The sequence below is a fragment of the Phyllostomus discolor genome, chromosome 2, assembly GCF_004126475.2.
Source record: "Phyllostomus discolor isolate MPI-MPIP mPhyDis1 chromosome 2, mPhyDis1.pri.v3, whole genome shotgun sequence".
Classification (NCBI taxonomy): Eukaryota; Metazoa; Chordata; class Mammalia; order Chiroptera; family Phyllostomidae; genus Phyllostomus; species Phyllostomus discolor.
The window spans coordinates 100,872,403-100,894,021 of record NC_040904.2 but is presented as its reverse complement, the minus strand read 5'-3'; the positions used below and the strand labels follow the sequence as shown (position 1 = coordinate 100,894,021).

The 21,619-nt window shown below is 37.4% G+C and overlaps 1 protein-coding gene across 7 annotated transcripts in view; it reads left to right on the top strand.

Annotated features, from left to right (window-relative positions):
• The window catches only part of GOLGB1 (golgin B1), an 83,764-nt gene that overhangs the window by 39,191 nt on the left and 22,954 nt on the right, over positions 1 to 21,619 (top strand). For all 7 annotated transcript variants that reach the window (XM_036018162.1, XM_036018163.1, XM_036018159.1 and 4 more), the window contains 4 exons: positions 992 to 1,065; positions 4,099 to 9,287; positions 10,179 to 12,087; positions 19,514 to 19,692. In XM_036018162.1, coding sequence (XP_035874055.1) covers positions 992 to 1,065; positions 4,099 to 9,287; positions 10,179 to 12,087; positions 19,514 to 19,692 — 7,351 coding nt within the window. The remainder of the gene's footprint in view (positions 1 to 991; positions 1,066 to 4,098; positions 9,288 to 10,178; positions 12,088 to 19,513; positions 19,693 to 21,619) is intronic.

Below are 21,619 nucleotides of genomic sequence, written 5' to 3'. Positions count from 1 at the left end.
GTAGTCAGGGTAGGCCTTTATGAGAACTTGAAACCTGAATGTGATGAAAAGGAGCAGCCATGCAAAAAGGCTGAGCATTCCAAGCAGAGAGAAAGCAGTGCCAAGTACCCTGAGGTATGAATAACCTTGTATGTTTGCAGACAGAAAGAGGGTCAGTGTTTGGCAGGTAGAGTACACATAAAAGGGGCAGTGCATGAAGAGGAGATTGTAGAGTAAGTGGGGGTCAAACAATGAGGGCCCACATAGGTCATGTTGAGACATTTGGGTGTAGTATAAACAATATGTTGGGTTTTTTTCTTTGTTATATCTGTCTTAGCTTCTCAGAAGGAATATAAGCTCATTGGAGGCATATTAATACTCAATATTTTTATCCTCCAAGGTGCTACTATCCTTTTTAGATATACACGTTATAATAGAACGTGGGGTAGAACTCAGATGACTGGATTCTGATTTCAGCTCTCTGTGAACTAGCTGCAGGTCATGTCATTTCTTCATTTCCTCATGTGGTCATTGTGGAGATGGGATAATGCCCTTCTAGTGCTAGAATTTGATGTTGTTATGAACATATGTAAAAGAACATTGAAGGCATTATTAGTGCTATATTAATACAAGATGTATATTATAAACACAGTAGGGTTATGAATAAATTAAGGCCAATTTATTGCCCTAGAAGTTCCAAATTGTGTTATAGAAGTAGCTGTTCCTTGTCACATGTTCTGGTGTCCTTCTACTTTAAAGCCTCCACTATTTACTTACTCTCAGGTTAATTATTATCACTTAATAGTAACAGTCTATCTTATATCTTCTCTTTTCTCGCCAGTTCTTTTTAATAAAATAAGCCTTTTATCTCCCCCAAACGTTTTTGTCTTTTTCCTCTTGGTTATTTCATGCATCTCAAATAGTCTCACACACAAAAGCATGCCTCTGATTTTTTAAACACTCTACCTATATCTTATTAATAAATAAAGGATATTTATTTTGTGACTTTCAGAAAAACTGTCTTCTCAGATTACTCTCCTGGAGGCTCAGAATAGAACTGGAGAAGCAGATAGAGAAGTCGGTGAGGTAAGTGATGCATTCTCAACATAACCAGAATGTGAACTACATCAAGAGGACTTTCCTTCAAACCTAAACATTTCTGCAACTTCCTAATGTTGACAGAGAATTACATTACTTAGAAAGTGAGACCTATTTAAGAAATTGATAATGGTTATTAGTTCCCATATAATTTCATTTGTTTCTGAATATTTGGATTTTTTAATTTGTCCTGAATAAATAAAAAATGATTTGATAACCCATTTCTCTTACTGGGTTACCATTTTATCTCAGCTTCTTTGTCCATCTCTAAAAGGTTCCTCAGTAAAGAGATTAGACAAAATCGAGTTCATCCCCTTCCCCCATCACTCGACACAGTTTCACTAAGGATTATATTTAAAAGGGTATTTGGATAATGGTGCTTTCTATAACCTGAAAATTACTATAATGTATGGTTCCTTAATATTCTGTTGATATAAGATTACTGTTAGCTGTATTGTGTTTACTTAGCTATGTTCTCTGAATCAAGAAGTCAGTGACAGAGTAATGAATGGCCTTGAGAAATAATGTAACTTCTTAACAGAAGTAACTGCTTACTTATTGTATTAGAGTTCTCCAGAGAAAGCAGATTTAATAGAAAGTGTATATATAGAGGGAGATTTATTTTACGAATTATCTTATGCAGTTGTGGAGGCTGGCAAATTCAGAATATATGCGGTAGGCCAGCAGGCTGGAGATCCAGGGAGGACTTGCTGTTCAAGTCTAAAGACAGTCTACTGGCAGAATTCCCTCTTTCTGAAGGAGGCCAGTCTTTTTTTGTTGTTGTTGTAAAGACCTTCCACTGATCGGATGAGGCCCACCCACATTATAGGGGATAATATGCTTTACTCATTGTCTACTGATTTAAATGTTAATCTCACCTAAAAATACCTTCACAGAAACATAAAGAATAATATTTGACCAAATGTGGCCAAGCCAAGTTGGCAATAAAATTACCACCATACTTACATTCAGTACCTTTTAATTTGGCCATTGATGCTCAATTTTCTGATGTTCAGAAAATTGTCAAAAGGAACTAGATTTTGAAAATTGTAGCATTATATGGATACTGACAAAGTGAAAATAAATTTTGTTTGGCCAGGGAGTACTTCATGTTTTAAGATGCCTAGTAGTCATGGCTAGTAAGAACAAGATAACAGCCCAAAAAAGAAGAACAGATAAGAAAGATGGGAATCTGTTAAAAAGAAAGAAAAACAGAAGAACCAGAAGGGAGAACAAAGAGGGAACAATAGAAAAGAAAAGAAAAAGCACACATTGCAAAAGGAAGGGTGAATAAGATAATCCCTTGGGATAAGAGAGAATAGAAAAGTTTTCATAGAAAGTGTAGCTCAGCTAAGAGAGGCAGACTAGTTTTATGAGAAAAAATAATGAGAATGGCTAGAAAGAGCTAAATTCTCTAATGTTCTGCCCTCTCCTTGTGGGATGACATTGATTTTTTTTTTCTAGAGCCAAAAAGTTAAACTTCGTATATATCATAGGGAGCATCATGACAGATAGTTAGAAGAGAGGAAATAAAAATACTTAGGGAAAGAAAGAAAGCAAAAAAAGAGTTATACTGAAGTCTTCCGGCAGGAGTGTTGCCTCAACTGTATTAGGTCTTTAATGTATATAGGGATGGATAAATAGGAATGAGACATGCCAAAATTATAAAGGAACTTTTTCCCTGTCCCAAATACTGTTTCCAGTTTTGGTCTCTAGAAATGTGAATGTGATAGAGAGCCGAGAATTTTAAATGATAAGAAATAATGCTTATAAAAACTAGTGAGATAACTTTTAAAATAATAAATTCCTAAATAATGAATTTTTTCTTACCCATTGGCTAAGAATGATACCATGATGAGAGCTAACGTTCACTGAATACCTACTGTGTACCAGCTTCTGCTAGTAGATGGCAGAACTCAGATGTGTACTCAGTCAGGCTGCAGAGCTTGTACTCTTGGCTACTGCATTATTTGTAGTCTTCTATGAAATTGGATTTTTTTCTGGAAAGAAAAGGTGTTGTTGACAAAGGTGGAGATTTTCTTGTATACACTGTCCCCAAACTCATTTAATAAAATACTAATTAAATTTACATGAGATTTCACTGATTTTGTTTTTCTAGAAGAAATGATAAATATCATAATCAATAAAATATATTTTAAAAGCAGATAAATTATGAAAGTAATACATTAATGAAAATATTAATTTTAATATTAATAAATTATGAAAAATAAATTATGAAAGTAATTTATTATATGGATTGAACAGTTTAATGCAATAATCTTTATAATAATAATGGTTAATATTTTGTCAAACAAGTCCATAATTTCATACTTGTACTCCAGTAAAACTCCTTTTTTATTATTTGATCCTGGTAATTTATTTCGGTCTATAGCAGGTCTCAAGTAATGTCATTTTATTCAAAGTTGTTTCATTATAATATTGATGAGATGCTTCAGGAATTTAACTCTTATTTCTATCAATTAGTCTATGATATAATTGGTTTCATTATACTTAGTTTTGCCACAGTTCCTAGAATTTATCGACATTGTGAGGACTTACTGTACTTGGTTGACAGTATACTTGTCTGTTAATGGCTTATTTTAATTGATAGTTTAGTAAAAGGAATCCCATAACTTCCTCCTTGGTATGGGATGAAAGAAAAATTTAATTAAGTTCTTGCTTCCCTTTTCATTTTTATGTAGTTCATTAGAGAAACGAGTAGGTATTTTAATCTGAAATAAAATTTTCAGGTAAGGAATATCTAGATGACAAGTTCCAGCTTTCCTTAGGTCTTATGAATATTGCTTCACTTCAGTGTAGAAATGAGAGGATGCTCTTAGAGGTCCAATTTGGAAGATAAAATGTAACTTTAAAGGGATTTAGCAGTTTTATGGTAGGAAGAAGGTTTGGGCTGAAAAGTTTCAGGTTTTGGAAAATACACAAAATGCCATGTATTAGTTAGGCTGTTTCTTATAAAATATTTGATAGAAGTTTTGTCTTTCTTTCCTATTTTAAAAACAGATCAGCACGGTTGATATTACCAGGCTCAACAAGAGCAACTCTTCTGCTGAGGAAAGTGTCCTAGAGAACACATGTTTTCAGAAACATAAAGAACTGTCAGTTTTATTGTTGGAAATGAAAGAAGCTCAAGAGGAGATTGCATTTCTTAAGTTGCAGCTCCAAGGCAAAAGGACTGAGGGGGACCCTGAGGTCGATGACCAGAAAGAAATGAAACAGATGGAGAGCGAAGGAATACCTCCCGTCACAATGCAAGTATTGCCTGAAGGTACAGGGCAAGGTTTCCCCCTGATGTCAGATGAAGAGAGCCATCTTCCAGCACTTGAGAAAGAAGAGCAGATGAGCACTGGACATCAAAATAGGACATCTGAGAAAATATCTTTAAATGACACTGGAATGGAATTGAAGTCAACAAAACAGTGTGATGTTGATAACCCCCCTTCTGCTGTACCAAGCAATTGTCAGTGTCACCAGGATGAATTGGAAAGGCTAAAAAGTCAAATTTTGGAGCTTGAGATTAGCTTTCATAAAGCAGAAGAAACCTATGGGAAAAATTTAGATGAGAAAGCTAAGGAAATAAGCAACCTAACTCAGTTGATTGAAGAGTTTAAGAAAAATGCCAAAGACGCCAGCAGTGCATTCACTGCTTTGTCTGAAGAAAGAGACCAGCTTCTCTCTCAGGTGAAGGAACTTAGTGTGGTAACAGAACTGAGGGCTAAGGTACAACAACTGGAAGTGAATCTTGCAGAAGCAGAAAGGCAAAGAAGACTGGACTATGAAAGTCACACTACTCATCACAACTTGCTTACCGAACAGATCCACAGTCTCAGCATAGAAGCCAAATCCAAAGATGTGAAAATTGAAGTTTTGCAGAATGAACTGGATGATGTACATCTTCAGTTTTCTGAGCAGAGTACACTGATTAAAAGCCTGCAGAGCCAGCTGCAGAAGAAGGAAAGTGAAGTGCTCGAGGGGACAGAACGTCTGAGGGACATCACAAATAAGATGGAAGAACTTTCACAAGCTCTTTCAGAGAAGGAACTTGAAATAGCAAAAATAAATCAACTCTTACTAGAGAAAAAGAGAGATGTAGAAACTCTCCAGCAAACCATTGAGGAGAAGGATCAACAAGTGACAGAAATCAGCTTTAGTATGACTGAGAAAATGGTTCAGCTTAATGAAGAAAAGTTTTCTCTTGGGGTAGAAATTAAGACTCTTAAAGAACAGCTGAATTTATTATCCAGAGCTGAAGAGGCAAAAAGAGAGCAAGTGGAAGAAGGTAAAGAAGTTGTTTCTGGCCTTAAACAGACTTCTGATGAGTTGAGCCCAGCAGGGCTAATAAATAATGAAGAACTTCAGCATGAATTAGACCTCGTAAAGAAAGAAAGTGAGCAGAGAAAGAAAAAGCTGCAGGCAGCTCTTATTAACAGAAAGGAACTTCTACAAAGAGTCAGTAGATTGGAAGAGGAATTGGCCAAAGTGAAAGATGAATCTAGGAAAGAGGTCCCATTCAATGAGAGTAAAAGGAGAGAAACGGAGAAAGATAAAGAAAGTAAAGAGGACTCAGAAAAATGTGTCACTTCTAAGTGCCAAGAAATCAAAACTTCCTTGAAACAGACGATATCTGAGAAAGAAGTAGAACTAGAGCATTTAAGGAAGGATTTGGAAGAAAAGGCAGCAGCTGAAGAAGAGTTGCAGGCTGTGATCAAACAGATAAATCAGAACCTTCAAGAGAAATCAAGCCAAATAGATTTGCTTGAAGCAGAAATCAATGAAAACCAAGCAATTATCCAAAAGTTAACCACAGGTAACAAGGATGCCGGTGATGGCAGCTCAAAAGAACCTGTAAAGGAAACAGTGGTGATCAGTCCTCCTAGTGCAGGTGGTGGAGAACATTGGAAACCAGAACTGGAAGAAAAGATCCTGGACCTTGAAAAAGAAAAGGAGCAACTTCAAAAGAAGCTACAGGAAGTGTTAACCTCTCGCAAGGTGATTCTTAAAAAGGCACAGGAGAAAGAAAAACATCTTAGGGAAGAGCTAAAGCAACAGAAAGATGACTATAATCGCTTGCGAGAACAATTTGATGAACAAAGCAAAGAAAACGAGAACATTGGAGATCAGCTAAAGCAGCTCCAGAGTCAAATAAGGGAGTCTGTAGACAGAAAACTCCTAGGCACTGACCAGCAGGAACAAGGCTCTCCCACTCAAGGTTTAGAAGAACCTTTATTCAAAGCCATGGAGCAGCAACCCGCTCAACCTGTCTTAGAGTTTGACTTGTGCCCAGACTGGCCTTCTCATCCTGGAGATGCAAATGCTGTGCAGGGCAGTACCTCTATTTCTCAGATTCAAGCCCAGCTCAAAGAAATAGAGGCTGAGAAGAAGGAGTTAGAATTGAGGGTTAGTTCTACAGCAAGTGAGCTTACTAAAAAATCAGAAGAAGTATTTCAATTACAAGAGCAGATAAATAAGCAGGGTTTTGAAATCCAAAGTCTTCAAATGGCGTCCCATGAAGCTGAAGCCTGTGCAGAAAGCCTGAGGCAGAAATTAGAAAACAGTCAACTAGAAATTGCTGGATTAGAACGTTTACGAGAACTACAGCCCAAACTAGATGAATTGCAAAAACTCATAAGCAAAAAGGAAGACGAAGTTAGATACCTTTCTGGGCAGCTTAATGAGAAAGAAGCAGCCCTAACTAAAGTACGGACAGAGATAATAGAGCAAGAGGATTTAATTAAGGCTCTGCATACACAGCTGGAAATGCAAGCCAAAGAACATGATGAAAAGATGAAGCAGTTACAGGTGGAACTTTGTGAAATGAAGCAAAAACCAGAAGAGATTGGAGACGAAAGTAAAGCAAAACAACAAATACAGAGGAAGCTGCAAGCTGCCCTCATTTCCCGAAAAGAAGCACTAAAAGAAAACAAAACTCTCCAAGAGAAGTTGTCTTTGGCCAGAGATACCATTGAACAGCTCACTAAGTCTCTGGCAGATGTGGAAAGCCAAGTTTCTGCTCAGAATCAAGAAAAAGATACATTCTTAGGGAAGTTGGCTGTTCTTCAAGAAGAAAGAGACAAACTTATTATAGAAGTGGACAGATCTTTAATGGAAAATCAAAGTCTCAGTGGTTCTTGTGAAAGTCTGAAATTAGCTTTGGAGGGTCTTACAGAAGACAAAGAGAAGTTGGTGAAGGAAATAGAATCTTTGAAATGTTCTAAGATTGCGGAAATCACTGAATGGCAAGAGAAACACAAAGAATTACAAAAAGAATATGAAACCCTCCTGCAGTCCTATGAGAACATTAGTAATGAGGCAGAAAGAATTCAGCATGTGGTGGAAAACGTGAGGCAAGAGAAGCAAGAACTATATGGCAAGCTAAGAAGCACAGAAGCAAACAAGAAAGAGGTGGAAAAGCAGTTGCAGGAAGCTCAACAGGAAATGGAAGAAATGAAAGAAAAAATGAGAAAGTTTGCTAAATCTAAACAGCAAAAAATCCTAGAGTTGGAAGAAGAGAATGACCGGCTTAGAGCGGAGGTACACTCTCCAGGAGGTACATCTCAAGATTGTATGGAAGCACTTCTTTCTTCCAATGCCAACATGAAGGAAGAGCTAGAAACGGTCAAATCAGAGTATAAAACCCTTTCTAAGGAGTTTGAGGCTCTGATGACGGAGAAGGACTCTCTAAGTGAAGAGATTCAAAATTTAAAACAACAGAGAGAAGGTAATGTGCCCAAACAAGCTAGCCTAGAGGCCACTGAGAAACATGATAACCAGATGCACATCACTGAAGAGGCAAGACAGCCTGTCCCAAGTGAGGCTAGTGAGGAGAGCTCTTTGAGTATGAACAAAAGGCCTGAATGTTTAGAATCCATTCTACCAGAGGCCAGTGCCAGTCCTGATGCAAGTGAGAATAGCAGCTCACATGATGAAATTAATAACTACCTGCAACAGATTGATCAGTTCAAAGAAAGAATTGCCGAATTAGAGGAGGAGAAACAGAAAGCAAAGGAATTTAGCCAGACTTTAGAAAATGAGAAAAATGCTTTACTAAATCAAATATCAGCAAAGGATGACGAACTAAAAATGCTCCAGGAAGAAGTAACCAAAATAAACCTTTTAAATCAGCAAATCCAAGAAGAACTTGCCAGAGTTACCAAGCTTAAGGAGGTAGCAGAAGAAGAGAAAGATGATTTGGAAGAGAGGCTTATGAATCAGTTAGCAGAACTTAATGGGAGCATTGGGAATTATTATCAGGATGTTACAGATGCCCAAATAAAAAATGAGCTACTAGAGTCTGAAATGGAGACCCTCAAAAAGTGTGTGAGTGAATTGGAAGAAGAAAAGCAGCAGTTAGTCAAGGAGAAAACTCAGGTAGAATCAGAAATCCGCAAAGAATATTTGGAGAAAATACAAGGTGCTCAGAAAGAACCGAGCAATAAAAGCCATGCAAAGGAACTTCAGGAACTGTTAAAAGAAAAACAGCAAGAAGTAAAGCAGCTGCAGAAGGACTGCATCAGGTACCAGGAGAAAATTAGTGCTCTGGAGAAAACTGTTAAGGCCCTAGAATTTGTTCAAACTGAGTCCCAGAAAGATTTGGAAATAACCAAAGAAAATCTGGCTCAAGCCAATGAACACCGCAAGAAGGCAGAAACAGAATTAGCTAACTTCAGGGTACTGCTAGATGACACTCAGAGTGAAGCAGCAAGGATCCTAACAGACAATCTCAAGTTGAAAAAGGAACTTCAGTCAAATAAAGAATCCATTAAAAGCCAAATGAAACAAAAAGATGAAGATCTTGAGCGAAGACTGGAGCAGGTAGAAGAAAAACATCTGAAAGAGAAGAAGAACATGCAAGAGAAACTGGATGTTTTGAGTAGAGAAAAAGTCCATTTGGAAGAGACTTTTGGAGAGATTCAGATTACTTTAAACAAGAAAGACAAGGAAGTAAAACAACTTCAGGAAAACTTGGATAGTACTGTGGCCCAGCTTGCAGCTTTCACTAAGAGCATGTCTTCCCTCCAGGATGATCGGGACAGGGTGATAGACGAAGCCAAGAAATGGGAGAGGAAGTTCAGTGATGCTATTCAAACTAAAGAAGAAGAAATTAGACTCAAAGAGGACAATTGCACTGTTCTAAAGGATCAACTTAGGCAGATGTCCATCCATATGGAGGAACTGAAGATCAACATTTCCAGGTAAAAAGTGTATACACACACACACACGTATGTATGTATATATGCATATGTATATATGTGTATGTATATATATACATTTATATAGATATAGATATTTTTTGCTCTTCCAAAGATAATTGAAGCCAAAGAAAGTCTCCACTTAACATGGGACTAATTTGGGCTTAAATCCCTCTAGAGGACATAATCTCGTGCCTTTCTCTCTCTCTCTTGTTTTTTTTTTTTGCAAATGGCTTTCCACTACAATGGTATTAACATGAAAAATTCACATCTGCTTCTCTTCCCATTTTTTAATCGAGCGATCTCCTAGATTTCTCCCTTTCTTTTCATTTCCATTTCTGCTCCTCTAGTCTGGATTTGTACCACAGCACTCTCAAATCATCACCGTGGCCTCCTAAATGATAGCCTCTCTTCTCTTCCTCATATTCCGTATCAATTCATACTGCATATGTGTGTTAGAGTCATTTTCTTCAAACTCCAATTTTTTGTTACTTATAGTATCCCCCACACTTTACACTCCTCCACTTTTAGTAGTATCTTTCTTCTTATTGCCTCTCACATCAAGATTATTTTTTTAAGGGGCTAGCCATTAGCTTGTCTAGAGCAAAGTAGTAAAAAGTATTATTTTCTAGAGTGTCCAAAACCATGTCACTAAAGTAAGCAAGATAATTTGAAGTTTATAATTTAAATATCTGTATCATTAGGTGCAAAATACCTTTAATACAGTAATATATAAAACATTCACTAGAACTAATATCTTTTCATTAAAAAGATGAACACCAATTATGAATATTTATTTGTAGATCTGCGTACATGTTGTCCTATGTGTTTCTCAAGCATCAAGTAATTTTCCTTTAAATCTGTAATTTATGACCTTTTCTCTTTTTTTTCTAGGCTTGAACATGACAGGCAGACTTGGGAGTCCAAGGCACAGACAGAGGTCCAGCTTCAGCAGAAGGTCTGTGATACTCTACAGGCGGAAAACAAAGAACTTTTGTCCCAGCTAGAAGAGACTCAACATCTGTACCACAGTTCTCAGAATGAATTAGCTAAATTAGAATCAGAACTTAAGATTCTTAGAGACCAGTGGACTGATTTAAATAATTCTTTAGAAAAATGTAAGGAAAATAAAGAAAATTTGGAAGGGATCATAAAGCAGAAAGAGGCTGATATCCAAAATTGTAAGTTCAGTTATGAACAGCTAGAGACCGACCTTCAGACCTCCAGACAGCTGATCAGTAGGCTGCATGAAGAAATAAACATGAAAGAACAGAAGATTATAAGCCTGCTTTCTGCCAAGGAACAGGCAATCCAAGAAGCCGTCGCTGAACTGCATCAGCAACATGATAAAGAAATTAAAGAACTTGAAAACTTGCTGTCCCAGGGGGAAGAGAATATTGTCTTAGAAGAGAACAAAAAAGCTGTTGACAAAACCAGTCGGCTCATGGAAACACTGAAATCCATCAAAAAGGAAAACATGCAGCAGAAGGCTCAGTTGAATTCCTTTGTTAAATCCATGTCTTCTCTCCAGGATGACCGAGACCGCATAGTAGGTGACTACCAAAAGCTGGAAGAGCGACATCTTTCTGTAATCTTAGAAAAAGACCAACTCATACAAGAGGCTGCTGCTGAGAATAATAAGCTGAAGGAAGAAATTCGATGCTTGAGAAGTCATATGGATGATCTTAATTCTGAGAATGCCAAGCTAGATGCAGAACTGATCCAATATAGAGAAGACCTGAACCAAGTGATAGCAAGAAAGGACTGCCAGCAAAAACAACTCCTTGAAGTTCAACTTCAACAGAATAAGGAGCTGAAAAATGACTATGCTAAATTAGAAGAAAAGCTGAAGGAGTCTGAAGAAGCAAAGGAGGATCTGCAGAGGTCCTCTGTTGCCCTACAGGAGGAGAAACAATGTTTATCTAAAGAGATTGAAAGCTTGAAAGTATCTGTATCCCAGCTACAGAGAGAGTTGACAGCCTTGCAAGAAGAAGGCACTTTAGGACGCTTTCAGGCCCAATTAAAAGTAAAAGAAGAAGAGGTACAGGGGTTAAATACTACCCTTGCTTCCTCTCAAAGGAGAATTACAGAGCTGGAAGAGGAATTGGTTCATGTTCAGATGGAAGCTGCCAAGAAAGTAGGTGAAATTGAAGCGAAAATGAAGAAGGAATTAAAGCATCTTCATCATGATGCAGGGATAATGCGAAATGAAACGGAAACAGCAGAAGAGAGGGTGGCAGAGCTGGCAAGAGATCTGATGGAGATGGAACAGAAATTACTCGTGGTCACAAAAGAAAATAAAGATCTCACAGCACAAATCCAGTCTTTTGGAAGGTCTATGAGTTCCCTACAAAATAGTAGAGACCATGCCAAGGAGGAGTTTGATGAACTAAAAAGGAAATATGATGCCAGTCTGAAAGAACTGGCACAGCTGAAAGAAGAACAGGGCCTCTCGGGCAGAGAGAGAAATGTTCTTGTTTCTAAAGCTGCCTTTCCAGTGAGCTCCACTGACAGGGACAGCATTCCTCACCTGGAAAAACTTAACCAACAGCTTCAGTCCAAAGATGAACAACTGCTTCACTTGTCCTCACAACTAGAAGATTCTTACAACCAAGTGCAGTCTTTTTCTAAGGCTATGGCCAGTCTACAGAATGAGAGAGATCACCTGTTGAATGAACTGGGGAAATTCCGCAAGACGGAGGAAGGGAAGCAGAGGTCTGCAGCCCAGCCAGCAGCGAGCCCAGCCGAAGTACAGAGTTTAAAAAAAGCTATGTCGTCCCTCCAAAATGACAGAGACCGACTTGTGAGTATAGTTTTCTCTTTCTGATCTTTAAGAGTTTTTGAATTTTTCTTCACATTTTTAAAGAAAAGCATAACCAGATTATTTTATATATTATATGGGCACTGAGGGACAGTATTATATATTCCACAGTTCTGTCTTGTCTTAGAGAAACACAAAAATATTATTTAAATTACTTAAATCTGTCATTACCATTTTTTAAAAATTACAAATTTCCTTAACATAAAACTCTCCATTGGTTAAGGGAGAGCTATTCTACATCTTTTACACACACGTACACACAAATGTTTCTAGAATTTGTCATACTATGTTTACGTGACTATTTAGTCAAGTTTTGATTGCAGACTGAATCATTTACTCGCTCTCCTTTAATACTTAGGTTGTTTCCAGTCAGAAAGAAAGATAAGGAGAATCTCTAGTGGCAAATGTTGCTGCTGCTCGTAAGATCCAGTAGTTTAATCCAGGTTTTCAGTCTGAAAAATTCCATGTTATCAAGATTCAGAGACAAAACTGGAACTGCTATGAGCCAAGCCAGGTTGTCAGGGGATTCTGCTTTGTGATATTACTATCTTCATTTTATTGACGTCTCTTAATTCTGTCAAGCCCATATACTTAGGCTAAATAGGAAGTAAAGGCTTCAAAAAACCTGGATTTTTCTATTTTAAAAAGTGACCTATGTTCAGAATATAAAAATCCTAGTTTTTAAGAATTACCCTAGTGGAAAGATCATTCCTCCTAACCGTGAAGTCTTAATATAAACCTTTTCTTTGTAGGTAATGGGTTCGTTTGTACTATCCTTAATATCCAGTATTTATAGAGTTTTTTGCCTTTTGTGTTCTGAACAAAGCCCACCCTTTCAGCGATGGCTTGACATCAACACAATTTATGTATTTGTTTATATTTTTTAAATTGTTTCAGTTCAGCTGTCCTAGGAGCTTGACCTTTTGTCATTGCTTTCAGAATGCAGATACAAAAGGTCTTTTTATCAGGGCAGCATATACCTCAGAGCTGTAATTTATAGCACTCAGGTGATGATTATCTTCTAAGTCAAAATCTTTTCCCTGAAAGAAGTTAGAATAGATTCTGAATTAACTGTTTCATTCAGTGAATTGCTTTACTATTCTTCTTATCTGTTACAAACACTAGGGACAAAACTTTGTCTCTCAACCCTAGTTCCACATTTTTATCTGCTGGATATTTACAAGTCAAACCAGCTTTTAAAAAAATGTCCATGTTTCTATAACTCATAGTAACATTCTTCTGTTCCCTAAGGCTCGTAACTGCTTATGATTTGATTTCATTTAGTCATCAAGGTCTATTATTTTAAAATTCTTTTTAAAGATTTCATTTACTTTTAGAGAGGAAGGGAGTGAGAGAAACATCGATGTGAGAGAGAAACATTGACCGGTTGCCTCGAGTACCTGCTCCAACCGGGGAACGAACCCCCAGCCCAGGCATGTGCCTTGACCAGGAATCAAACGGCCACATTTTGCTTTGCAGGACAACACCCAACCAAATGAGCCATACTTGGTCAGGGCTGTCTTTTCTTTATTTATGATGACTCAAATATTTCCTTTTTCCTTTCCACGATCGAAGAGTTAGATTAAGTCCTTAAAACCTTAACCTTAAACTGTGGTAATATTGTTGCTCCCAATTTGTCACCTCTTCAGTACATTCTGTATACCACTGCTGAATAAATCTTTCTGAAACCACTTTATTATTACTGCACTAATCAGAAACTTTGAAAAGCTGTACTATCTTTAGATAAAGCTTATGATTCAAACCTCTTAGACTGGCATTTAAGACCCTATACTTTGTCCTTACCTTTCTTTCAGGCTTACCTTGTACTTCTTCCCTACTTGCTCTCTTCAGCCAAACTGATCTGCTCATTGTGCAGTAATCATATCCAGTACTTTCGACTTACCCATATCACCATCCTCTCAACTAAAATGTTCTCTCAATTTTCCTTTTCTGAGGCAAATATTACCCATTCTTTAAAGTCACCCATAGTTCAAGTCCTCTTTGGTTACATTTCTAGATCACTTGATTGTCTATTGCCTTTTGTTTGTATTTCCCTAGTACTTTTTATTTTTCATTTGTCCCATAGTGCCTTGGTTGTATGTGTGTGTGTCTGTGTGTGTTTAATTTCTGTACACTTACTTCCCTTATTAAATTGCAAGCACCTGGTGATAAGTCTCATATCTTATACTTGTTTATATTTCAATGGTCTTTAGCATAGGAGTAATTAATTAATTATTATAGGGTAGATAGTCAGCAGTTGGTGGTCATTCCCTGTATTTGTGGTTGTTACTATAAACACTATTTTCTCCATTTTGTAAAACTCATGTTAGGAGAGTTATGGGAACTTTTGAGATCTGCCTTTTGAGGTCATGGCTTTTATATCTGCCATGGAAGAATCATAAAGCCTAGGCAGGGTTGTAAATCACGTGAAGGCCTGGCATTGTGACTTGGTGATACTATGTACATGATTCACTGACTTGCTGAGGCCTTTCTGCATGTTTTCTGAACGTGCTGTTATCTGCCCATCAGTCTTCCTTTCCACAAGTCCTGTTCTCAATCTGTCTCATGGGCACTGAAGTTTGTAGTCTCTCAATCACTTGGCTATATGTACGGTAAATGTGGGAGATAACATGTTTCAACCTCTATCAATTTAAACATTCAGTCTAGGCCAGCAGTTCATTACCTGTGCTTATACTACTCTCCCTTCCCTCAGGACCACCCCAGAGATGATTTAGACCTGAAAGGGAATTAGGCTACATTGGTCTCTACTTACTCAAGGGCAGCTTTCCCAAAATAAAGTCAGAGCCTGAGTGGCAGGGATTATTAGCCCAGGGGATTGTACTAGGGCATAACAGACAACTCTGAAAGCATTCTGGACTTTTTTTTATCTGTCCGAACTTCCTTAGGAGTTTTCCCTAAGCAGACAAAGCACTTCCACAATTCCTGCCTGAATAGTGGAGAGCAAATAAATCGCTAGAGGTGCCTGTATATTTGTTTTTCTTTACTCACTTCATTCTTCAAATGACTTGAGGTATTATATAAAGAAAGGAACAGTTTTTCAAGATAATATAAGAACTGAGAAGGCAGAGAAAATGAGGATAGAAGGAAAAAGATTAAACCAGGAGTATAGTGTTCCAAGGAGATGTCACACTGTCCCATACTCTTTGTTAGAATTATGGACCACTAATGGCTCTGAGCTTTCTAGCAGCCATCAGAAACAAGGAATTTAAAAACCATATGTGTAGAATGCAATGCCCATAGTTTAGGAAAGGGGAAGAAAGAAATACTACTTGCTCAGTATAAGAACAGTTATTAAGTTTTGAGGCCTGCAAAAATTTCTTGTCTGTTTCCATAGAGAGGACTCTATGAGGTGGTGAAATACCCTTTACTTCTCTGCAGTAAATATAGTAATGTGATTTATTATGAAAAATGTTTAACATTTTCTAATGATCTAGTCTATTCCAAGGATAATATTTAAAGTATCTGGACTAGAGGAGTGAGTGGATTACATAAAGAAGATATTTTCCCTTTAAAGTAAAACAAAAACATATTTTTATTTTAGTTTTTGGGTTAAAAAAGTTATAGACACATTTAATAAGTCACTAAATTTTACAGTGGTTGTTGAGAAAACAAACAATTGCACCCCCAACCCTGTTTCCCTTTCTCCTGAAGCAATTTGCCTTTAGTTTATCATTTTGGTGTTTCTTCAGTATCTAATTATGCTTGTATGCATTTGGCTTTTTATTGTTTGCATTGGGTATGGACTTTTTTTATGCGGACAGGGTTTAGTAGTCCTTACTCACCCTGCTTCCACAGTACATATACACACTTTCCATATACAACTCCTTTCCCATTCTCCTGATGTAATTTAATTTTTTTAAACCATTCTTTTTTTAAAAGATTTTATTTATTTATTTTTAGACACAGGGTAAGGGAGAGAGAGAGGGAGAGAAACATCAGTGTGTGGTTGCCTCTCATGCACCCCTACTGGGGACCTGGCCCATAGCCCAGACATATGCCCTGACTGGGAATTGAACTGGCAACCCTTTTGTTCGCAGGCTGGTGCTCAGTCCATTGAGCCACACCAGCCAGGGCTGATGTAATTTAATTTTAAGTTTGGTTAAATCAGCATTCAGTGGTTACATTTTTTTAAAAGATTTTATTTATTTTTAGAGAGGGAAGGGAAGGAGGGGGGGAGAGAGAGAGAGAAACATCAATGTGCGGTTGCCGGGGGCCGTGGCCTGCAACCCAGGCATGTGCCCTGACTGGGAATCGAACCTGCGATGCCTGGTTCGCAGCCCGCGCTCAATCCACTGAGCTATGCCAGCCAGGGCAGTGTTTACATTTTTATGATTATAAGTGGTATTAGAGCTGAGATGTATTACTTATTCTCAACACCTTTGTATTGCCTAGGGTTAATAACTGTTTTGTTGTCACTTAGATTTTTTTCTGTACTTATCAGAGTTAAACTGTGACTCAGTGCCATTTATTCACATTTCCTCTCAAGATGTTTATTCCTATCAATGTTATCTTTTTAAATTTTATTTTAATTGTTGTTCAAGTACAATTTTCTGTCTTTTACTCCCATCCCAGCCCACCCACCCAGCCCTCCCCACTTCCCTCCCATTTCCACCCACCCCTAGTTTTTGTCCATGTGTCCTTTATACTTGTTCCTGTAAAACCCTTCCCCTTCTCCCCTGAAATTCCCTCCCCTCTCCCCTCTGGACACTGTATCAATGTTTTCTTCATGAACAAAATTCTAGAGTCCCCAACTTGCTCTTGTATGAACCTCTTGCCCTGTACTCCCAGGACAGTTTTCATCCCAGAATATCTCCTTTCCCCTTTCTCCTTTATTAGATCTGTTTCTTGTATTCCATGTCTCTCTTATCTTGGTTTGTGCCATCATTTTAATGGAACAAATCATTCAGTAGCTCCCTAAGAAAAGATAAGTGCAAGGTAAATTTATTGAAAATGTCTTTTGATCTCTTATATGTGACTGATAGTTTGGCTGGGTATAGAATTCTAGGCTGAAAATAATAATTTCCCTTCAAAATTGTGAGGCATTGGTCATTGCCTTTTAGCTTGCATATGGTTCAGAAGCCTAAAGCTGTTGATTCCTGATCCTTTGTATGTGAGCTGTTTCTCTCTCCCTCTCTTTCTGTCATCACATACACATTTCTCACTTCTCTGGAAATATGTAGAATATTTTAGTCTGTATTCTGAAATACCATGATAATGTACTTTGGTTTCAGTCTGTTTTCATTCTTCATTCTGTGTAGTCCTTTGAATCTAAGAATTTATACAAATTAAATTTGGGAAATCTTTTGATTTATGTCTTACCCCCACCCTCAGTCCTTGTTTTGGTTGTCTTTTTTGTTGTTTGTTCTGAAAATCCTATTATTTAGATGTAGGACCTTATGGATTAGCTCTATAATTTTCTAACCTTTTCTGTTTTTGCTGTATTTGCTGTATTTTGCTCACCATCATCTTTGGAACCCTCTGGAGAAGTTTCATTTTTGCCATCATGTTTTTGATTTCTAAGGATTTCTTTTTTCCCTGTGTCTCTGGACATATGTTCATACCTCTCCAAGAGCAGTGCTAATAGTTTTGTTCTTTGAAGCTTTCTCATATTGAGCTCTTCTTTATAATTTTTATTTCCACTGTAATGAATCTAATTTCCAGTATTCTCTCTTAAATATTAGAGTATATTACATTTGCTCCCGTTAACCTCCTTCAGATACTCTCCTAGTTTCTTTTCCTCTCTGTCTTAATATTAGCCATTCTTCAGGTGAGGGTTAATCCTTGGTTTACTGTTTATGTATATGTATAGGGTGTCAAAAACTTACGAATGGTAATGAGTAACTCCAAGTTTAATTGTGAGGTGATCATGCTGAGCTTTTTGTGGTTAGTCCCTATGTTGGTATCTTTAGTTCCTCTTAGGCCAGTCATAGTTTCTGGAGAAGACTTCTCAATGCTTGTGTGGTGGAAGGCAAAAGCGTGTATGCCAACACTTTCCAAGCTGAGTCGGGGAAAGACTTAAAAGCATTCAGAAAGAATACATTCATTTGATCACCCTTGTTTTAGAGTAGTGCCCTTACCTTTAGCTGTGCCTGGTTTTCCATGGTCCAGAGATATACTTCTTTTACCTTCTCTAGAGAATAAATTTTAGCTGTTTGTCAGGGTAACAAAAAGTGTGGAGCTGAGGAGGGTACCTAGGGATACTATTGTTTCTTTAGCAGCTTTCATCTGATCCTAATTTCAGCCACCTCCTCCCTATCCCCATGGCCATCTTTTCCAGAGGTACCTGGTGCTGTTAATTCCAGAGCCTTTTGAAGATTGTGCAGAGTAAGTTCTATTGGTCGTTGGCTTTCCCTACTGCCAGCTTAAGATTTGGCTTTCCCAGATCTGTTAAGTCATTTACCACTTATGCATATGCTTTTCAGCTTCCAAAATTAATTTTATTGCTGCTGACCCGTCTCTTGTTCTTCTGTTCTTGTATTTTATGCTTCAAAAAAAATAATGCCTTTATCATAACTAGTGATATTTCTGGGATGAGTGAAGCAGGTGTGTGCTCATGGCCTCCTCTTTGTCCAGATGTCTTGCCATTTTATTCTTACTACCAAGCTTTTAATGAGTACTGGGGATAAAGAGTTTGAAGATATACCTGAAATGCAGATAGGCAGTCTTGCTAATTAAAGTCAAGTACATCTTCATTGTATCATCACCATCATTATTAACTTTATGTGTGTAACACATTAATTCTTTTTTTTTCTCATAACATTATGAGAAGTACTCTAATTATCTTCTTTTTATAGGTGAGGGAGTTTAAGCCTTAGAGAGTGTGAGGAACATGCATGGAGTCACACAATGTGTGTGGGCAGGATAACTGGTTCCAAAGCCAAAGTGCTCTTAATCACTGGGCCTGGACATCACGGCCTTCTTCATATCATAATCATGAGCTAAGCTAGAGTAAAGGTTGACTTCTATGTAAGAAAGTTTAGAAGCCTAACCAAGTCACATGGCCAAATAGAAAACCAGTCTGTGTTTACATGTTTTGTTCTAGGGATTTACCACTCACACAGAAGCTGCTGGTCCCTTGTGTCTATCCCATGTCTAAGTTGTAGACTGAGAGTCAATTTAGGACCTTGGAAATGAGCGGCAGGGGTAGAAGTTGCAGGAATGGTCAGGTGCTGCAGCCTTGATGGCAGTTCCACGGGATGATTCCTGCTAGCCTGGCTGCTTGTATTTCAGCATTTTAGAGATTCATGCTCCAGTGATATATCCATAAACTGGTAGGTGCTTGTAGTCTGTGGTGGTGTCTGGCTGACTTAGTAGGGAGGTGCTGATGATTTATAGCTGAGTGAATGAAATGTAATGAATCTCCCTTTTACTTTCCCTTTGGTTAAAGCTGAAGGAATTGAAGAATCTGCAGCAGCAATACTTACAGATAAACCAGGAAATCACTGACTTACGTCCACTGAAGGCTCAACTTAAGGAGTATCAAGACAAGACAAAAACATTTCAGATTATGCAAGAAGAGCTCAGACAGGAAAACCTCTCCTGGCAGCATGAGCTGCATCAGCTCAGGTATGAAAATCTGTGCTTTTTCACCCTTTTCTTTTAGTTTTCTTTTTTTCTTTTTAACTTTTTAAATGAAATAATTATATATGATACTGCAAAAATGGCACAGAGAGTTCTCATATTCCTGGCACCGTTTCCCTCTAATGATCACATCTTACTGTATTTAACTCTACTACAATATCAAAACCAAAAAATTGACATTGGTATTATTCAAACACCTTATTTGTATTTTACCGATTTTACATTTATTCAATTATGTGTGTGTATAGTTCTCTGCAGTTTTACCATGTGTGCAGATTCAGGTAACTACCACCACAACCCAGATACACACCTGTTTTATCAACACAAATATGTCTCTCGTGCCACTAGTTTGTAGTCACACTTTCCCCCCCTTCCTTCTCTCCACCCTGTCTTCCCTAATCTCTGGCATTCATTAGTCTGTTCTCTAGCTCTATAATTTTGTTATTCTGAGAATATTTTATAAGTGGAATCCTAAAGTATGTATATAACCTTTTGAAATTAGCTTTTTCATGCATCATAATGCCTTAAGATCCATCAACTTTGTTGTCTATAGCAATAGTTTGTTGTTTCTTCGACAGTTGTGTTTCATGCTGTGAAAGTATTGCTTTTAACTATTTACCTGTTGAAGGATGTGAGTATATTTTCTAATTTTTAGCTATTAAAAACAATACTGTATAGCTATTAGCTATATAGTAATCAAAAAAACTCCCAACAAAAAAAAAAGCCCTGGATCAGATGCCTTCACAGGTGAATTTTACCAAACATTCCAAGAAGAACTAACATCTCTTCTTGTCAAACTACTTCATAAAATTCAGGAGGAGGGAAGGCTCCCAAACTCATTTTATGAGGCCAGTATTTCCTAATTCCAGAAACAAATAAAGACACTACAAAGAAAAAAAATTATAGGCCAATATCTCTGAGGAACATAGATACTAAAATTATCAACAAAATTTTAGCAACCCCAATACAGCATTGCATCAAAAAGATCACACACCGTGATCAAGTGGGATTTATTCTGGGAATGCAAAGTTGGTACAACATTCACAAATCAGTAAAATGTGATTTACCACATAAACAAAATGAAGGATGAAAACCACATGATCATATCAATAGATGGAGAAAAAGCTTTTGATAAAATCCAGCACCCATTTATGATCAACGCTTTCAGCAAAATGGCAATAGAGGGAACATTCCCAAACATAATAAAGGCCATATGTGACGAACACACTGCCAGCATCATACTCAACAGGCAAAAACTACAAGCATTCCCCTTAAGATAAGGAACAAACCAGGATTGTCTGCTTTCACCTCTCTTATTCAGCATAGGACTGGAAGTTCTAGTCATAGTATTCAGGGAAGAAGAAGAAATAAAAGGCATCCAAATTGGAAAGGAGGAAGTAAGACTGTCTTTAGTTGCAGATGACATGAAACTGTACTTAGAGAACCCCAAAGATCCCACCAAGAAGCTACTACAACTGATAAATTAATTCAGCAAAAGCAGGATACAAAGTTAATATCCAGAAATCAGTTGCATTTTTATATGCCAATAACAAACTAACAGAAAGGGAAATTAAGAAAACAATACCATTCACAACTGCTTCAAAAAGAATAAAATGCCTAGGAACAAACCTAACCAAAGAAGTAAAAGACCTGTACACAGAAAATTACAAGACACTAAAGAAAGAAATTGAAGCACATACCATGTTCATAGATAGGAATAATTAGCATTAAAATGTCCTCACTACCCAAAGCAATCTGCAGATTCAGTGCAATTCCTATTGAGATACCAATGACATATTTCACAGAATTAGAACAAATATTTCAAAAATTTATACAGAACCACAAAAGTCCCTGCATAGCAGCAGCGATCTTGAGCAAGAAGAACAAAGTTGGAGGAATCACATTACCTAAT